Source organism: Tympanuchus pallidicinctus, unplaced genomic scaffold (genome assembly GCF_026119805.1).
Source record: "Tympanuchus pallidicinctus isolate F22 unplaced genomic scaffold, pur_lepc_1.0 scaffold10, whole genome shotgun sequence".
Classification (NCBI taxonomy): domain Eukaryota; kingdom Metazoa; phylum Chordata; class Aves; order Galliformes; family Phasianidae; genus Tympanuchus; species Tympanuchus pallidicinctus.
In genome coordinates this window covers 1,301,311-1,320,422 of record NW_026294619.1, presented here as the reverse complement: position 1 = coordinate 1,320,422, position 19,112 = coordinate 1,301,311, and the positions used below count along the sequence as shown (strand labels likewise).

General features: G+C 43.4%; 1 protein-coding gene and 1 long non-coding RNA gene across 2 annotated transcripts in view; one reads left to right on the top strand and one right to left on the bottom strand.

The window, feature by feature from the left end:
* LOC128072506 (uncharacterized) overlaps positions 1-5,156 on the bottom strand; it is a 34,897-nt gene extending 29,741 nt beyond the window's left edge. Inside the window, exon 1 of the long non-coding RNA XR_008202309.1 lies at positions 1,757-5,156. This is a non-coding gene — a long non-coding RNA (uncharacterized LOC128072506). The remainder of the gene's footprint in view (positions 1-1,756) is intronic.
* A 9,220-nt stretch (positions 5,157-14,376) lies between these two features.
* Positions 14,377-16,647, top strand: NDUFB4 (NADH:ubiquinone oxidoreductase subunit B4). Its single transcript, XM_052666318.1, has 3 exons — positions 14,377-14,607; positions 14,864-15,010; positions 16,489-16,647. The coding sequence occupies exons 1-3, from the start codon at positions 14,407-14,409 to the stop codon at positions 16,546-16,548; spliced, it is 408 nt and encodes a 135-aa protein (XP_052522278.1). The 5' UTR covers positions 14,377-14,406; the 3' UTR covers positions 16,549-16,647.
* The last annotated feature ends 2,465 nt before the right edge of the window (positions 16,648-19,112 follow it).

Here is a 19,112-nt window from a genome sequence, read left to right as displayed (position 1 = left end):
GAATGGAGAACGTTCTGAATGAGTTGCTCAAGGAATTATCTGAAATCTGCCAGTCTGGCTGACACTGTGCCTAGGAAGAGCAAAGATGCCTCTTGCTGTTTCTGCCTGCAGCAAGAAAGCACTGCCTGCAGAGGAGTAGTCCCTTAGCATGAAAATCAGTTGAATTTCATTGGCTGCACAAGTCTGACTGGAGGCACGTCCAAATCCTGCTGTGGGACTGCAGAGAAGACTGGAGATTTCTTACGGTTTTAGATGTATTTATTCTCTTTTCTGCCACTGGAGGGCACAGCTCACTTTCCTGCAAGGTGAAACAGAAATCACAGGGATTTTGCCTACTGAAAAGGTTTGGCATTCTTCCCATCTTCCTCCATGCTTGCTTTCTGGCCCTTTGGCTGGACCTGAAGACCCGGCTGAGAAGAAGAAAGTATCTGTGACACAAGTGAATGACACATAGGCACAACTGCCTGTTGATAGGCATTTTCCTCAGCACAGCTTTTTGCTACCAGAGACCTGGTGCCTGCTGATACACAAGGTAGGGCAGCCAGTTCTCACTTTGCTCTGTTTGAAAGAGAACTCGATACTCAATGGATTGCATTTAGAAACAATTCTGCCAAAATGCCACATCTCCTGGTTTTGCTCTGCCCTGTTTGTATGCTGCCATGGGTTTGTGTGGCAATAAGAGCCTTGCTTGGGGGCAGTGATGGCTCTTGTTATCACTAGAAAGGCTATGCAAGGGGACAAGCTGTGCAAGACAGTACTGCCTTGCTTTCAATGTCAGGGACTGATTTTTGAGAAAGAAGAGATGCCACCTTCTGCAGAGCAGGGAGTGACCTTTTCTGCAAACAACATTTTATCAGCAGTGAGTTCTTATATAATTTCTCTTTCAGCAATCACAGGCAGAACAGTGTGACCATCAGCACATCCTCTGTTTTGAGATGACAGAAAAGAGCAACCACAGATTTGAGCCCTTTTTTGTCTTATTCCCTTTTACTCTCAGTGCATTTCTGAACTGCCATAGGCTTTCTGTGAGGACTAAGGACTAATTTCCCAGATGTGCTTTTCATTGATGAGCATTCATCCAAGTAAATATGCAAAAGCATTTCAGGTTGGGAAGTGCCAGGAAATTGCTCTGTTCCTGATAAGACATGTACAACTGATCTCCAACAATGGCATCAACAGTAGTTTGGTTTGTTGATTAGAGTAATGAAACTTTGCTTTTAAACATTACAAATGAAAAGAAACAAAAGCTGTATTAGTGAAACCGTTTCAGTTTGTTGAACTAATGTTCTGTGTGTCCTAGTTACTAATAATTTTGATCATGATGAATAGAGTTGCTCAGATACAAATACATAAGGAGTTACAAATAACTGTAATCTTCCATCCAAATGAACAAAAGTCCATATAAAATAGGCAAACGTGATCTTACCACAGCAGTCAATTAGTAATAACAAACATCAATAGTAAATATTATTTCAGTTTTGTGTTTTTTTTTTCCCCAGAAACAATGGATATTAATGAGAATTTGGCAGATGAACTGTAAAAGCAAAAATAAAAGGCACTCCATGATACTGCTATGTCCAAGTGCCAGCTATCAGCCTGCGAAAGACTAGGAAACTACAGACAGTGACTTACCCAAGCAACAAGACTACATTTCCATGCAAACTATCAGGCTGCTAAAAATAAATGCCAGGAGATTGAAAGGATCCACATTATATAAGCAGAAATGCATATAAATCAGCATTTCATGAAAGCTCACCATAAGGCATCAGCAAGTCTTCAATGGGTAGCTTAAACATCTGTTTTTGTTCTCTGTCTCTGACAAGTTGGCTCTCCAAATGCACCAGCTGCCAGGCTACCAGCCCTGAAAACTCAGGGAAGGAACAGACAAGCATCACCAGCAAAGAGCACCACATGACTGAACTGTGTGTTCCCAGGTGCCTGAGGGAGTTCTTCTCAAAGAACTCCAGAAATGTGTTTAACCCAGTAGGGTTAAACCTCAAGATGATTATGCAGCAATCACAACACTCCAGATTTACTCCTGGGTTCCTTGGAAAATCGAACAAGCAATCTCCATTAAGAGGTCCCAGAATATGGGATGCAGTCTGCTTCTAATCGACAACGTGGTCAACAAAAAAAATGGTTTAAAATGCTTTTCAGAGAAACTTTAGTAGACAGCAGGAGAGATTTCCCAAAGTCAGTAAGAGATGCAGGAACAAAAGCAGGCCTCCCACTGCCTGCTGTTAGTCACAACACACCAAGCCGCAGCTTGTAGCGGTGAAGGATGAATGAGCACCTCCAAAAAGGAGACAGACAGCTGTCACATTCAGTGCTCTTCAGTCACGTTGGTTTAATGGGTAAGAACTTAAAACACATCTGAACCTGAATGGCCTACTGATAATGGCAGCTGGGGCCATAGGCCAGACTGCACATCACAAGCAAAGACCACTGTGCAGGTTGATGGTAAATCCCACGGTCCTGGTAGGAGATCATTACGCACAAACCTCTTTGCATTCCCCTGCAGGCAGCAGGGATGAACAATCCTGCCCTGCTGTGAGCTCTTCTGCCTTGAAGAAATGGTACACAGCTCCAACTCACTCTTTCGTAGCTTAGCATGTTGTGCAAGGGCCTTTCAAAGCAACCCCAAGAATGGGTTTTGACGACATCACCAGATGGCCAAGCGTTCTGACATTTAATAATCCACCAAGACTGGGGACTGGAAGTATATTTTCTTCTTCTTCTAGCCCTCCCACACATTGTATCTTGCTTTGTCTACTTGACCCTGCAGAGATTGCTTCTGTCTTTCCCCTTCCTGCCTTTTTGCAGGGCCAGTGCACAGACTTCTCCTTTCTTTTGAAGAATCCTTATCTTCACTGCATTCCTGATGAGAATCCAGCCTCCTTTTTTCACTGAATTCTTCAAAGCCTTCAAATATCCCTCTAAATGGACCCTCAGAGATCTGTTTCAGCTCAGCTCAAGATCCTGTGTATTCATTTTTGCCTACAGTGAAGAAAGGACTCTATTCAAAGAAGGATCTTGTATTTTCATTTTGCCCTCGATTATTTCTTTTGGAAAAATTAAAGAGCAGCTGGAAAATCTCTATTGCAACTCTAATATTATTTTCTCTACCACATATTTGTTTTAATGCTGTACACAGAAACAAAATGGAATTCCTCTGGAAGCAAAAGCACCGCAGCTTCTTTAAGGCCATCACTATTTTGGCAGTAGCTATTTTTACCAGCAGAAAGAAGCCTAGGGTTAAGAATTAAGCTTTAGAAGCCTGACTGATCAGAGCTCCAGTCACCTCAGTGCTTCCTATCATAATCTTCCCTTTCTTTTTCTTCTGGGAACTTTTATTTGGGCTGAAACCCAACATAAATAAAACTGGCCAGAGTTATTGTTAGTCCTTTAACTTCTACTGTTGTAGCAGCTATGCATGTTGAAAACACATATTAAGTTCTGAATTAGACCTAGGCTCCCTTCCTTTCTGAGCCCTTCTACTATTTTAGAAGTTTGAGGTTGTATTGCTCTAAATCCTATCTGCATTCACCTGAGCATATTGTTGACCACCTAATGGAAAATAATTCTAGTGCTTTGTAAAGAATATTTTAGCTAGAAGATGCTCAATGTCAGCTATTTGAGAATAGAGCCTGTTTCAATTCTCTTTTACTCTCTGAAAGGCACTGTGAACACTTGTAGACAATATCTCCTTTTCCAGGAAACAGTCTTGTTGCATCACTGCTATTAACCCCTTGTTTTCTGCAGAGTTTGGCTGATTTTGTCTCAGGAGAAGTGGCAGAAGAGCAATAATATTCCTCTCTGAGCAGGACTCAAGCACAGTTCTGCAAATCAGACCAGACCAGCACATGTGGAGTCTCAGCAGACTTCGATCAGTAGTGCAGAAAGGAGTAACTCCAGGTTAGGTCAGAAAGTGAAACACCAGTTATGGGTAACTGCTAAGGAGATAAATAACAAGGAAATAAACCTATCCTAGCAGCTGCTGTTTTCTGTTGATGCAAATCCTTCAGACTTCCAAGAAACAGGAGTGGCCATTGTTTTTGTTTGCTATTTGGAATGAGTTGTCTTCATTCCTTGAAGAAATGAAACATTCTGGTTTGAATAACAATATAATATGTTTTCTTATGAAGGTGCCCTTTCCCAGAATCCACAGGGAAATAGTTGGTGCATATACATTTGTTGGCACGTCTCTGAATCTACTTCTTACTCTCCAGATTTCGGAGAATGACCTGGTTCATACTTATCATTGATCTATGAGGGGAGCAATTCTTTGCCAGAAAAAGCCACTGTGAAATATCCACACTCTGATAAACTACAGTTCTGAGCAAGTCATTTCTCACCTAGTTGCTGATTTTTCCTTTCCTCTGAAAATAAGTTATTAGTCAAGGACAAGCAAGTGCTAACAGCTGAAGATATTTGCTTTACTCTCAGAGATGGGAGTGCACAGCCAGAGGTATCTCTGCTTTCAGACTGTTCTTCAGGTCAGAATGACCTTTCCCATCATTGCCCTGATGAAGGGGAAGCGTTGCTGCTCGACACAGATCTTGCCCATAGGACCCATCCATGAAATGAAAACTGTAAGAATAAAGGATCCAAAGGCTTCAGCTTCGTAATTTTCACAGATCTTACAAAATATGCAGTAGATTTTTAAGATTAACGGATCGGTTTTCCTGCTTGGGCCAAGCTGTGGAAGTAAAAACAAGAATGGTCACAGAGTTGATGTAGTTCTAATGGGCAAAGCAAAGGGAAAGGAAATGGAGTCTTGCTCTGTGCTTAGGAGTAGTTATAAAACTGCAAAGAACTTTGATTGTTGTGCAGAGTGATTTTTTTTTTTTCTTCTTTAAATTTCAAATACTATTTGAGTTTGAAACTAACAGATTTTTGGCGTATCAGCTTCCCCTGTGAGTATATCACATTCTCAGCCCTTGGTAGAAAGATCCATCCTGGAAAGGATTAAGCAGGTTGAGAGGTGTGTCACTGCTCTTATTCCTTCAATATACTCACTGTCCAGGGAAATTATGGAGAAACACAACCTCCCTATTCATTGATCCAACAGAAGAAACATCCCAGCCAGTTGTGAAAGACTGATACAGACATAACATGTGGCTTTGTCTTTTCTCTTGGACCCATTCAGTGTGTGACCATGTCATGAGCTGCTTCTTTGAAGCAGCTTTCAGCAACCACACAGAAACTGAGACCAGGGAGACAATGCTTGTGCCTGAGCAAAGCCAAAGTCACTCCTGACAGTGCAACAGCACACAGTGAATGGAAGAATTACCAGTGTGAAGCATTTTCACAGAGGTGGATGGATCCTTCTCTATAGCCCTCAGCATAATGCTGGTCTGTAAAATGGGGATGGAATGAGGGGTAACAGAAGTCTAGGGAAAGCACCACATCTAAAGCAGTCCTGCAAGGGTCACAGGAGACATAGCAATCTTTCCTCCAGGGTTGCAAATCACAATCATGTCAGCTAGGCTAGGGGTTGGACTCGATGATCTCTGGAGGTCCCTTCCAACCCCTACAATTCTGTGATTCTGTGATTCTGTGACATGACACTATAAACAGAACTAGTTTATCCAAAGAGCAAACCTCTCTTCTAAAATGCTATTCAGAGAGGTATGAAGATGCCAGTTTAGGAGGCAATTATTAACCTTGGCAGCTGCTTCACCCACTCTCAGCAGTGAGGAATATGAAACCTGATAGATACAAGGTTCTGTAATGCTTTAGGGACATTTCTGTTTTAGTTTACGTTTCTGATTTATATAATAATAACAAGAACACTACGAAAGAACTGCTCTGCCATTCTGTCTTTATAGGTCAGAAGTTTAAGGTTTTAGTATTGCCATCATTTTTTTAAACAATAAAATAGTCAGGCTGCACATTGTATATATATCCCACTAGCTGGCATTCTGCAGTAGCCTCATTTGTATTCTGTCTTTTCCTTAGCAAAAAAAACCTAAACCACTACTCTGCATTGCCACAACTAAGTAGTTCCCCACTGTGATACAGACATTGCCAAACATCTCACTAAATTCAGCATATCCCTGTTAACACATTTTATTCATACTGATGGTCTGCATCACAGTGTGTTCCCGAAGCCTTGCTTTAAAATTTAAGCTCCAGACCTTTAACAAAAAAATATAAAGCAAAATAAAGTGAGTATCTTTTCCTATGCAGCTGTGCAGTGGAACTGTATCTCCTTCAAGGATGATCTATCACAGATTTTAGGCTTTTTTTTTTTTTCTTTCTCCTTCCTCCTCACCCCCCCAAATCCCATGAATGGCTTAAGTGTCTCCCCGTACAAAAGGAGAAACATCTTGATTTCTTGAAGTATTATTGCCTATAAGGCCCTTTTTAATTTCCATACATTCCTTGAGGATTGGGAGCGGGCAGATCTATTGGGGATTAAGTCTCACTGGTCCTCTAGGTTCTTCACAAACATGCCAGTAGCCATCATGCTCCAATCTTGTGAAGTCCAGCTAAGCACATGAAGTAACTTCAAGTAAAGGACTGTAGGGAATTCAATGACTTTCTGGGCCAGAATCATTTACTGTAAAGCTCTCCTTTGCTGTCAATCAGGTAAAGTTTTCACCTGTGAGCCTAAGCAGAACATACAAGAGGATCCCTCAGCTAAATAAAGGCTTTACCATTTGGTTCTGAGACATAAGAGCTACAGCACTCTGAAACACGTTGGATTCTCTGGGGATTGGAGAAGGGGAAGAATTAACCTCACCTAATTTTAGTCCTTTCAAAGTAGAGGTGGTTAGGCTGAATTAGACCCATCCCAGAACCCACAGTAGGCATACTAGGAGGTGGCTCACAGCCTCTTAGACTCATTTCAAGATAAGAGCATTCACAATCTTGAGCTCCCTCTATCATGTCAGATAGAAGCAGTTGAAGTTCACAGTGGGCACCTCTGGGTTTCAGATATTCAAACTGAGTGAGATGTATCACTTCTTTTGTAGACTGAGCAAAATATCTGGAGAAATGGGAAAAAAATGTCAGGGATATGTGTTGGGAGCAGCAGGACAGGAAAGATTCTTCACCTTACATTGTGTGAGACATTTTCTGCAACACTTAACTTTCCTCTCCTCTGAATCTTCCTGGGAACCACTTTTTCAGCTTTACTGACATCACTCTTACTCCACCCTTTGACACTACACACACTCCCTACAGTTATTAGATTGAACCCTACTTCCTGAGTAACAGTACAGTCGGTGGGCTATAAGAATGGGCTGCTCCACAAGGGACAGTGAGCAGGGGCAACAGCAAGGCAAGCAATGCAGGGACCTCCCTGACCCATGGCATAGCCCCACAGCACCCAAACAATGTGATCAGGGCAGGTCCAGTGCCAGTAACCATCATAAACCACAGTACAGGGATTTCCAGGCAAGTCCAGAGTAGTGACGAAGGTGTGAGATCAAGCTAGGAGCTCAGGCCACTGTAGTCAAGAAATAATGTCAACCCTTGGCTGGTTAAGCACTTCTTACACAGACTTGGATTCAGCCAGTAACAGGACCTATCTTTAAACATTCAGCTTTTTAATTACCAGGATACTTTATTCTAATATCTTTCTTTCCCACTCTTGTTTTTCTTTAATGCTATGTCAACTAACAATCTCCCCATAGAGGAGAAGCAGAGAGAGAACTATGAAAATGAATTATAATATGAGATGATACATTCAATGTCCTGCAAGCAAGCGGAAAAGATACGATCACTGCTGGATTCTCATTCTTCCACTAGAGCTTCACCAGGCAGCACCAGCTCCATAGCTCAGGCAGCTCAGCCACGACTATAATTCAGTGTAAGTAAAAAATGTTATTTCAGCAGGAACAGCTGAAATAGCAGAGGGCTTCTTGTCACCATCTCTGGACAAGCCCAGGAGAGAGAAATGGCTTGTTTTATGCTGTCTCTCATTATTCCTGGCACTTTATGACTCATTATGTGTCCTAGTTTTGTGCCTAACTCCTGCTGAGCTCAACACTTGATATACATTTATGGGTGGCCTGTTGGCTGTAATAACAACTGAACTATTCATAATTCCCCTAATCAAGTTAACTCCTTCCTTTGTGTGCCAGGTTTCCTTTAAACAACAGTCAGATAAAGATACTAGGGAACTTGGTTCTAAACATAGAATGAATTGCACATAGAATGAATTACCTTTATCTCGACAATTAATTAAAAATGCTTTTTACAAGAAAGGAAGTAAGGAAGACCTGGGCAAGAACAGGCCAGCGAGCCTCATCTCTGTGCTTGGGAAGATCATGGAACAGATCTTCCTGGAAGATATGTTAGTGCACATGAGGGATGAGTGGGTGACCTGAGACAGCCAGCATGGCTTCACCAAGGAAAGCTTGTTCCTGACCAACCTGGTGGCACTTATGATGGAGTGATGGCATCAGTGGACAAACGGAAAGCAACTGATGTAATTTAGGTGGACATCTGTAAGGCCTTTGACATGATCCCCCACCAAATTCTTATCTCTAAATTGAAGAGACATGGACTATTCTTGTGGATAAGAAATTGGTTGGAAGGCTGCAGTCAGTGGGTTGTGGTCAATGGTTCTATGGCCAGGTGGAGGCCAGTAACAAGCAGCGTCCCCCAAGGGTCTTTCTTGGGACCGGTGCTCTTTAACATCAATGACATTGGTGATAGAATCAAGTGCACCCTCAGCAGGTTTGCTGATGACACCAAACTGAGTGGTGAGGTTGATAAAACAGAAGGAAAGGATGCCATTCAGAGTGATCTTGGTAAACTCAAAAGGTGGGCCCCTATGAACTTAATGAAATTAAACAAAGCAAAGTGCAAGCTTTTGTGCTTGGGTCAAGGTAATCCCAGATATGTATACAAACTGGGAGAAGAACTCCTTGAGAGTCATTCTGCTGAGAAGGACTTAAGGGTCCTAGCTGATGAAAAACTTAACATGAGCCAGCAGTATGTGCTTGCAGCTTGGAAGGCCAATGATATCCTGAGTTCCATTAAAAGAGGGGGGGCAGCAGGGCAAGGCAGGTGATTGTTCCATTCTGCTCTGCCCTCATGAGGCACCATCTGGAGTACTGCATCCAAGTCTGGGGCCTCCAGCATAAGAAATATGTAGAGCTTTTGGAGAGGGTCCAGAAGAGGACCATGAAGATGATCAAAGGTCTGGAGCACCTCTCCTTTGAAGGAACTGAGGAACTGAAGGAACTGGGCTTATCCAGCCTAGAAAAGAGAAGGCTGCAGGGAGACCTCATCGTGGCCTTCCAATATTCAAAGGGACTTTATAAACAAGAGGGAAATCAACTTTTTACAAGGGTGGATAGTGATAAGACAAGGGGGAATGGTTTTAAACTCAAGGAAAGGAGATTTATATTAGATGTCAGGGGCAAGTTTTTTACTGAGAGAGTGGTGAGGTGCTGGAACAGGCTGCCCAGAGAGGTTGTGGATACTCCATGCCTAGAGGTGATTAAGGCCAGGTTGAATGGGCCCCTAGACAATCTGATGTAGCAGTTGATCTAGCAGCTGGCAACCCTGCCTGTGGCAGGAAGTTTGGGACTTGATGATCCTTGAAGTCCTTTCTAACCCAAGACATTCTATAATTTTATGCTTCTAAGCTAGCTATATATTGCAATTAGACACACTTGTTCTGAGCCTAAATAAACCATGCTTTGTCCCAATACATTTTATTTCATTCCCCTTCTGAATCAAGCACTCTTTTAAAGTCCATGTAGATGGATGACTAATATTGATTCCACTCAGAAGGCTGGCAGCAGACACGTAAGTATTATATATGGGAATTGGTACCAAATGACTCTTCCTGTCTATTACAGGTAGGAATTCAGAGTAAGGAACCACTGTTTGTGAATGTTCTTGTGGTATTAATAATCTTGTCAGTTTCTGCCCCCTTTTTCAGCTTGCATTCTCTGCAGAAGGTCAAAGACAATGCAAAACAGAGCCCAGCAGCATGCTGATCCAATCTGGTAACCAATGCAAACAGGCAAACCACAAGCAATCCACAGAAACTTGACAAACACAAGTATTTTTTGAGATTACCACACATTTAACTTGTCTCTTCTAAAAGCATCATGCACAATTATCTCAAATGTAGGTAGACATAACTGCACCTTGGCTTAATTTTCCTTTCATTCATTTGAAACAGAGCCGCTTAGCTTGGCCACTCTGAAAAATGGCAACTTTTGTGTTATCAGTTGAACAAAACTAGTCTATTTTGGAACATAGCTGATAAGTCACCACCAGACTCACAGGTCTAAAATGAAGATTATCTTGTGTTACTTTAAAACTAAACTTGAGCCAGAGTCTGCCACAGAAGTGTGCCAAATTTCAGATCTCTGATTGGGAAAGCTATGTGCAGAACTAAAGATGCAAGAAAGTTCCTACCATATACTGTGTTTTGCATTTGTGGCTAAAACAATGCTGATAGCACACCTGTGTTTTGGCTACTGCTAAGTAGTACTTGCACGGATTGAAGCTTTCTCTTTAACATCTTTCCACTCCCCCCAAAGGCCAGTAAGCTGGAGCTGGGCAAGAAATTGGGAAAGGACAGCCAAGACAGCTGACTCCAAGTAACCAAAGGTCCCATGCAAGGGATATGGTATCATGCTCATCAGTAAAAGCTGAGGGACATGGGGAGGAAAGGTGACACCTGTGATTGCAGTTCTCTCAAGCAACTACTATGTACACTGAGGCCTTGCTTCTCAGGATGTGACTGGACATCTGCCTGATGATGAGGTAGTAAGTGATTCCTCTTTTTGTTTTGCTTCTGTGCAAAGCTTTTGCTGTTTTTATTAAAACGTGCCTATTTCAACCTGTGAGCATTTCTGTCTTATTTTCTCCCCCTGTTCTGTGGAGGAGAAGGAGAGAGAGGTCAGTAGAATGAGTATCTCACAGCCAGTCAGGTTCAGCCCACCACAGAGTTCTGGATAAAGATTAATTTTCTGACCGCTTTTCTCCATTTCTATTGCTGCTCACAAAGAAAACAGATGATGTACATTTCAAAGGCACTTGCATGTAAGAACTGTCAACTTGATTCCATATTGTCAACCTCAAACATTCAATAACCAGCAGTCCTGATTAAAAAAAAAAAACAAAACAAAACAAAAAAACAAACACTTGGGGTCTTACTTTTTAAGTCTTGAAGTTTGAGCCCACAAGGATGTGGTTTTGTGATCAGCATATTATCCTTCCAGCCTGTGTTGCCCTCATGAGAGCAGCCCCATGCTCACCGGTGTCTATTTTTACATTGACTTTGGTCAACAATAGCTTCTGTACAATGAAGAGGAGAGTCAAATGAGCTTCCTGATCTGATTGGGAAAAATAAGTACAGTTTGTTCATTCTTGCAAAATATTTTGTTTCAAAGTTGTTTTGCACTGTGTTTTGACTCTGCCATAAAGCGTCCAAGAATGAGTGGATGATGCAGGAAGCCTGCACAGGAGTCCAGTCTGCCACCACAGCATTTCTCACTATGTGCAGCAGTTCTATCAGCAGGAAAAAAAAACCACAATCAATGATTTCTGTCAAGGACTTTAATTGTGGTAGGTTTGGGTTTTTTTTCCTTGCATTGTTTTATGCAATTTTTAAACCCTTTTTCTTGGTATCTGGAGCTTTTGCTGAAGTTAGAGACGTATTAAACAGAGAAAATGCAAAGATCATCTCTGGAGGAGTGAGAGCAACAAAGTGCAGTGCACAGGCTTAAGTTTAAAGGCTGAGCAGATTGGGGGTGCTGAGCCTGGAGAAAAGACAGCTCTGCAGAAACCTCATTCTGGCCTTCCAGTACTTCAAGGGAGCTGATAAACAGGAGGGAGAGTGACTTTTGATATGGGTACACAGTGATAGGACAAGGGGGAATGGTTTTCATCCAGAAGAGGGGAAATTTAGGTTAGGTGTTCAGAGGAAATTCATTACTCAGAGGATGGTGAGGCCCTGGCACTGCTGCCCAGACAGCCAGAGAGACCAAGGCTATGAGCACCTGGTTTATGGGATGTGCCTCTGACCATGGAGGGGCTGGGGCTGGGGAGGCTTTAAAGACCCTTTCAGCCCAAATCAGTTTGGAATTCTATAATTAACACTGCCCTGGTTCCACTTAATATCTGGCTGTCTGTGGGACAAATTTGGGGCAATTTTGCCATGTTTGAATAAATTGTGCCATTTTGTTGCCAAGTGCTGGTAGTTGGATTCCACATGGTTGCAGGACACAAAGACCATGGGATGCTGTAATCCCATACCAGCAGCGCTGGCGGAGTTGCTTACACCAGCACTGGGGTGGCACATTGGTTTTTGGGAGAGGTGAAGAGCACTTCAGATAGAAAGAGCTGTCTTAAGTCATTGGTTTCGTTTGAAATGTAAGTAACGTCCTAGTGCTTTTTAAGAATAAATTGTAAGTTCCATGCTAAAGCAAGGAAGAACTTCACTGACAGAGTGACATAGCATTGGAAAGGTCGCCCAGAAAGCTGGTGGAATCTCCTTCTCTGGAAATATTCAAGACCTGCCTGGATGCCTTCCTGTGCAACCTGCTGTAGGAAACCTGCTTTAGCAGGAGGTCAGACTCGATCTCTAGAGGTTTCTTCTAACCCCAACAATTCTGTGATTCTGTAATATACATCTCTGGAAGCAACTTAGTTATTTTATTATCCCATAAAACAAACGACATTGCTCAGAAAAGACTCTAGGGAATTAGATCCTTTGAGAAAGAGGATGAGTTAGTACTGAAGATGAAATGCAAATGTTTTTTTAGCATAGTATCTGGTTGTTTGATTTTCGAATACAATAGATTACACTGGTAATGGAAATGTAGCTTTGCACCTTCTGTTTTTCTCCCAGTAGACTTAATCTCAGCACTGTTTGCATGCCAAGCATGCACGCTTGCAGCTGGGAGCTCTGGAGAGAGGGAGAAGGCACAGCTTGGATCTGTGCTGATAAGATCACACAGGGTCTGCAACAAGGCTGGGAACCGGCCCCACTGCCTTTGCCAAGTGACTTCACCACAAGACCATCTTTGCTTCTGCCTGCAGGAACTGTCCCACACCATTACAGATAGATCTCAGAAGCCAAGAGACTGGGGGAAAAGCATGTGGTTGTTCTGGAGTCCTTTGGGAGATCTGCAGGAACAGGAGTCTTCTGTTTCACTCCTGTGTTCCAGAAAAGAGGTAAAAAACACACAGTTTTGCCTACAGAGCAGTTTTCACTTCCAGTATGCCAATTGTCTTTCCTAGCTGTCACCTGCACTCCACAGCTGCCAGAGTTCCCTCTGTTTCAAGGCTGCATGTGTCAGTCACTCAAAAATAACACAGAGCAGTGAGGAACAGCTTTTAAATTACAGTGAAAGAAGCAGGCCATGCACGGACAGGAAAAACACAAGCCTCTAATTGCTTGGGAGCCCTTGGAGATGAAAGTACCACAGGAATGCCACATGGCAGTGCTGCTAGCATTCGTGCTGTGCTTCTAACTGAAGTAGCTTTCCATATGTACCAGTTGTGGAGAGAGACAATAATGAAGCAGGAGAAAATCACACAGCTCATTAAATCTGATGGCCTGCTATGTAGCAACATGGGGAAGTACATGGAGTAAGCTTCCTCATACAGTGGAAATCACTGTCCAAAGCTGTCCATTCCCCACTAGCTGCACTGAAAGCCCCAGGAAAAATGCATTGGGGGAACAAGGAAGGTCCTTTGGAGCTGACTGCAAGTAAAGCAGCTGATTGGCATTTGTAGCAGTGTCTTTGTGAAGAAAACCAGGGTGGACAAGCCAGAACAACATTGTGTTTCTGAGATGACTGTAGGATTGTACTGGAGAGAGGGAGAGGTGCCTCCTGCGGCGCTGGTATGTGCAAGGTACACAAACTGAGGGAATATCCAGCTCACATTTCCTCCTGCTGGAAGTAAGGCATCGAGTTCCAGCTGCCAATAGGCTGCCCAGACCAAAAGCTCACCTATTTTCCAAGCACTTAGGTAAAAACAGAGAAATCGTAAGTCGCAAGTAAAGCTTCTGCTCTATTATTGTACCAAAGCACTGCATCTTAAATAAAGCCGGTGATACTACTTTGTGTGCGCTTCGGGGCAAGCTGCAATCCCTTATCTAACAGCACACGAGCCTGCAGACAGCCCAGGATAAATGAGATCATTACCATACACAGACAGCCATCACCCTGCTTGCTTCCAGCAACGGATCGACTTCCTTTTGCTGGGAGACCCTATCTTCACAACCAGCACTCTGAGCCCTCCGGAGCTTCCCCAGGAGGGAAGGATTGGACGCTCCGGCTTCCTGCGGCGCCCTCACCGCTGCGCAGCCGTGAGGCACCCAAGGGCTCCAGGGCGCGCGCTGCCCTCGGCGCCCCGCGGCCCCGCCCGCCGCCATGTCGCGCCTGCGCGCTACCCGCCCGGGGCGGGCTGTGCAAGATGGCGTCGAAGCCGACTCGTACGGCGGTTGAGGAGTACCGGCCTAACCGCTTCGTTTCGTTGCCGGCTGAGCTCGACCCTGCCACTTATGACACGTCGCCGGAGAAGCGCCGTGCCGAGGCCGAGCGCTTGGCCATCCGCGCCCGGCTCAAGCGGCAGTACCTGCTGCAGCTGAACAACCCGAAGCCGCCCGCCGTCATCGTGAGTGGGGCGGGGGCGCGGGCTCGGGCGCGGTCTGGGGGCGCCGGGCTGGTCGGAGGGACGGGGGAGGCCCGCGGCAGAGCCTGAGCCCGTCCCGGGCCCTTGCAGGCGGGGCCGTGCCGTCCTCTGCCTGTGACCTTGGTGTGTGCCTCTCCTGGCCTGCGCTGCTGGGTCCATATAGCGTGTTGCGGCCTGGGGCGCCCTTGCAGTGCTTCTGGGCCGTGTTTTGGGGCTCACAGTTTTCTTGCTATCTCAGGAAGATCCTGCCTTGCTACGCTGGGACTATGCCAGGACGCACAACATCTACCCCACTTTCCGCCCGACGCCCAAGACGTCCTTCCTAGGAGCTGTATTTGCGATAGGCCCTATCCTCTTCTGGATAGCTGTCTTTAAAACTGAGAGGGTGAGTTCTGCTGGTTGCGTTGAGCATCAGGGAACACCAGGCTGTAAAACACAGATCTGCCTAAAGACTTAATTCCACCTGCATCTAAGCTTAATACTAGTGAAGTATTAAGGGACAGAAGGCTAGTTAGTGCCAAACCTTCTATCTCAAAGTCTCATAGCTGAGTTGCAAAGTTGCAAACAGCTGAGTTGCACTGTGCTGAGGCCTGTGTTGCATCCGCAGATACAGCCAGTCACAGTTTCTCTGATACGACATTTTGCTTGTATATGGAAACCGTAATAAAGGTTTCCATGGTTCCACTGACTCTAAATTAATTATAAGCTGATGACAGTGTCTGATCTCATCTGGGTTTTTGAGCTTTTGGAAGCTTTTGTAACTTGCTTCTGTTGTAAATCCTGGAATGAGGATGTCAGAATCTAAGCAGCAGCAGATTTTTCTGAAAGTAATCAACTATATTCATTAGAATTATAGAATTGCTCAGATTGGAAGAGACCTTAAAGATCACCAAGTCAACCACAACCTAACCATACTACCCTAACTCTGACAACCCACCATTAAATCATGTCCCTGAGTACCACATCCAAATGGTTTTTGAACACATTCAAGGATGGTGTGCACCTCCCTGGGGAGCCTATTCCAGTGCCTAACTACCTTGTAAAGAAGTTTTTACTGTACTTTGGAGTATGCTAGGTGACTGCCAGTCAGTGGCTGGTTTTATTTCCCTCTTCTTTCAGAAAAATAGCAAATTTAGATCCAGTAATAAACCAGGAAACACAAAGGTCAGTATTATTTGGAATAATATTTTCTAGTATGAATCTAAAGTAACGAGTGCTAACAAGCTTACAAGCATGTTGACACAAATATTGTTGGAACTTCAATATTTCCACAGTTCATTGTCACTCTGGATTTGCTTCATATGCTAAACCATGCTTGGGCTTCGCCACAAAGCGTGGATCAGCATGTGAGCACTTGAAGATAAACCTGAATGAGTTACATCCCTGACATACATGACTGAGAATACTGAATCTGAAGTGTTTGATACTATCTCCAGAACAGTGTTTTCTGATTCCTTTACTGGTGTTTAGGGATATTTCCAGTGGTTTATAAAGCACAGTAGTTGTTACGTTTTTTTCTGAGTAGTGATTGTTGTGTGTCTGGGAAGCTGAAGAGGGACTTCTCAGTCTTAAGCAATTCTGTATTTATCCAGGCAGAAAGAGTCAGGGCAGTTTCTGTGTGCGGTAATGTGTCTGAAATGGTGGATGACTGCAGTGTGAGATACAAATGGGCTGAAAGTGAGCACATTTAGTGAACATTTAGGCAAGTTACTAAGGAGTTTCACCATACTTAGGTCTTTAAACTAGGTATGGTAATATCTTCCTATACTCATTGCTGAAATATTAGAGTTGTTTTGCTCTAATCCCTGGCTGATTGAAACTTCCTCTCCATTAGAGTAATGATGAATGTTCTCTTTTCCACAGGATTATAAAGAGAAGCTTATCCGAGAAGGTAAATACGAGCGACCATTCAGTGTTTTTTAAGTTGCTGGAATCACAGTGCTGCTCTTGAGACAGAAGTAAATAAGATGTACTGTATGCTGATGTTTCTCCTTGAGAAGAATAAATCTTAATTACTCCTCAGTCGTCTTCCATCTTTAATAATTATGGAAAGTGCAACTGTGCAGAATCTTTATATCTATTGCAAATAGATACAGAGAGCATGTCCTGAGCTTACCAGTTAACTCTTTCGTTATAAAGATTTCTTTTAAAATGTGGAAACTGCTGCTGGCAGAGCAGTTCAGGCTGAAGGTTAAAATTAATAACAGGTTAAAATATGAAGCAATCCCTGTACAGTTTCCTAAAAATCAATTGCTCATTTACTAGGTACTTCTTCTGTTGTTTTGACAATGTAATTTGCCCAAATCAGGTAAAAGATAAACTCCTTTTATATATTCTAGTTAACTATTTAGGAGCCTGCCTGCCTGTTCTCAATAAGTTGATTTTTCCTTCCCTGAAAAAAACATAATCCTACACCCTATATTTGAAATACAATTACTGTACTGGTTTTGGAAATAGTGAACTGCACATTGTCAGTTTTTATGTGACTAAGCATTTCCACAAATTTTGTGATTCCTGTATGCAGAGGATCAAGAGCTAAAAAGATGAGGTGCTTCTTTTTGGCAGTGGTTTCTTTGCAGTATAAGAGAATTCAATTTCTCCCCTGGAAACAAGCTATGATATTTATAATAAACATTTAAAAAGCATAACTCGTAACTGAACCTTGTGTCTGCAGAAGTATCTCCTCTGCTCATTCTCTGCCAGGGTCAGTGATGGAGGGTGGCTACAGAATAGTCACCACAAAGTAGTGAAATGTGAGTGTGAGGAAAAGATCTTAACTCAGACTTGAATTCTCAGATGGCCTCTAGGTGCCATCACAGTCCAAACAACCCTCATTCTTCAAACAGTGTAAAGGAGCTTTTTTCCTGAATGTTGAGGTCAGTGTCAAAAATGCAGCCTTAAACATGAGTTACAAATCCTCCTGCTGTGATTGCAGCCTACGTTACTGACTGCAAAGCAGGTCAGTTCTGGTAGGCGTTCTGTCTTGCATGATTAGGATGTTGGAGCAGGCCATTTGGAGTCTCCCTTCATCTGAGCAAACTGATGAGCCTCTTCACAGAATCACAGAACAGCTGGTTTTGGAAGGGACTGCTGGAGGTCATCTTGTCCTCCTGGCTCGAGCAGGGTCAGAACTGTCCAAAAGGCTAACATCTCTGAAGCAGGTGTCCTCTGTGGGCAAACTGTTCCAGTGCTGTCACAGTAGATGTGTGTTGCTGATATTTAAAATAAGCAAACAAAAAAGTTTTTAAAGAAGTGTTTCCTGTTCTAACTCATCACTTTCTTGCCTGGGTCTTGAAACGTTCAGGCCGGCTGGAGGCTTGGCACTAGTAGCGTGTAGCAGCTACTCTGGACTTTGGCCTGCTTTTGCAATCCCATATGTGCTCCCAGCAAGCACCTGTTTGCAACTTGCTCTTCTACTGCCTTAGCTAAAGCACACCTCAATTATTTTCTTTGCAGAACTGCTTCTAAAAGGTTACTGCAAATGATGCTACAAAATAGAGCTGTGGGTCATTGCAAAGAGAGGAGGCATCAAGGCATGGAGGATGTGATATGTAGGGAAAGAAATAATTACTTGTCTGAGCATGCTAAATTAACTATCTTCCTGCTACCATAAGCTAATTTGATTTCCCAGGACTCATTTCCTCAGCTAATTGGAACTTCAGTTGCCACATGTGTAAATTTTGCCTTGCAGCTGTATTGTTTTAGGCCAGTTGAACAAATTGTTCAGGATGGGTTGTGGATGGGAGCAGCATCTCTGGTCTTCTAGGCCAGCCTTTGGCTGGCTTGCTGCACCTTCAGGAGTGTCTGCTATGTCTCCATGGGTTTGAGTATGGTGATTTGAGGAAGGCTGCCCTGCTTTTCTCTTGTGCTACTTCCAGATCTCCCCAGGCTGGTGGTTTTTTTTTTTTTTTTTTGTGAGGAACAAGCATTTGTTGCTGGGGGTGAGGTTGGTTGTTTGAGGCTGTGGTGCTGGGTGAACACGGGAAGAAGAGGGGTGTTCCCTTCAGAAACGAAGGGAGAAGACAGAAGGGTAAGTGTGCCTGATGGAATTTTACCCTTGACTGATGTGTAACCACTCATTTCTGCATCAGTGATAATTCTGTAGCAAGAGAAACCCAAGCCTGCAGATAATTGGATCATAATTTATGTCCCAAACAGAAAACAAGCTTTTCCTCTCAGGCTGTGAAACATTTAGACCTCATTTATTCCTGGATCAGTCTGATTAAGTCAATTTTTCTGACAAATGGAGCCTCCTGATCGTCATCTTCTGAGTTGGCTATTTTAAAGTAAACATCTCCCTGAAGATTATATAACGTAGTGCTTTGCTCCTAGCTGATGTTTTTTTTCCCTGAAGGATCTGGTGTAGATCCAAGTCTGATGTTGTACATAACTGACTGAAGTGAGGTGTTCCAGCTCTGTGTTTCCTTCTCTTTTGGGAAATGGAAGATTGATTCTTTGGGGAAGTAGGAAGCACAGATCCTCCTGGT

What these genes read in the sequence shown, in the direction of transcription:
- NDUFB4 (XM_052666318.1), top strand. Translation starts at nt 14,407, where the DNA reads ATGGCGTCGAAGCCGACTCGTACGGCGGTTGAGGAGTACCGGCCTAAC. An exon ending in CGAAGCCGCCCGCCGTCATC is followed by an intron (nt 14,608 to 14,863) that starts GTGAGTGGGGCG and finishes TTGCTATCTCAG; the next exon opens with GAAGATCCTGCCTTGCTACG. An exon ending in CTGTCTTTAAAACTGAGAGG is followed by an intron (nt 15,011 to 16,488) that starts GTGAGTTCTGCT and finishes TCTTTTCCACAG; the next exon opens with GATTATAAAGAGAAGCTTAT.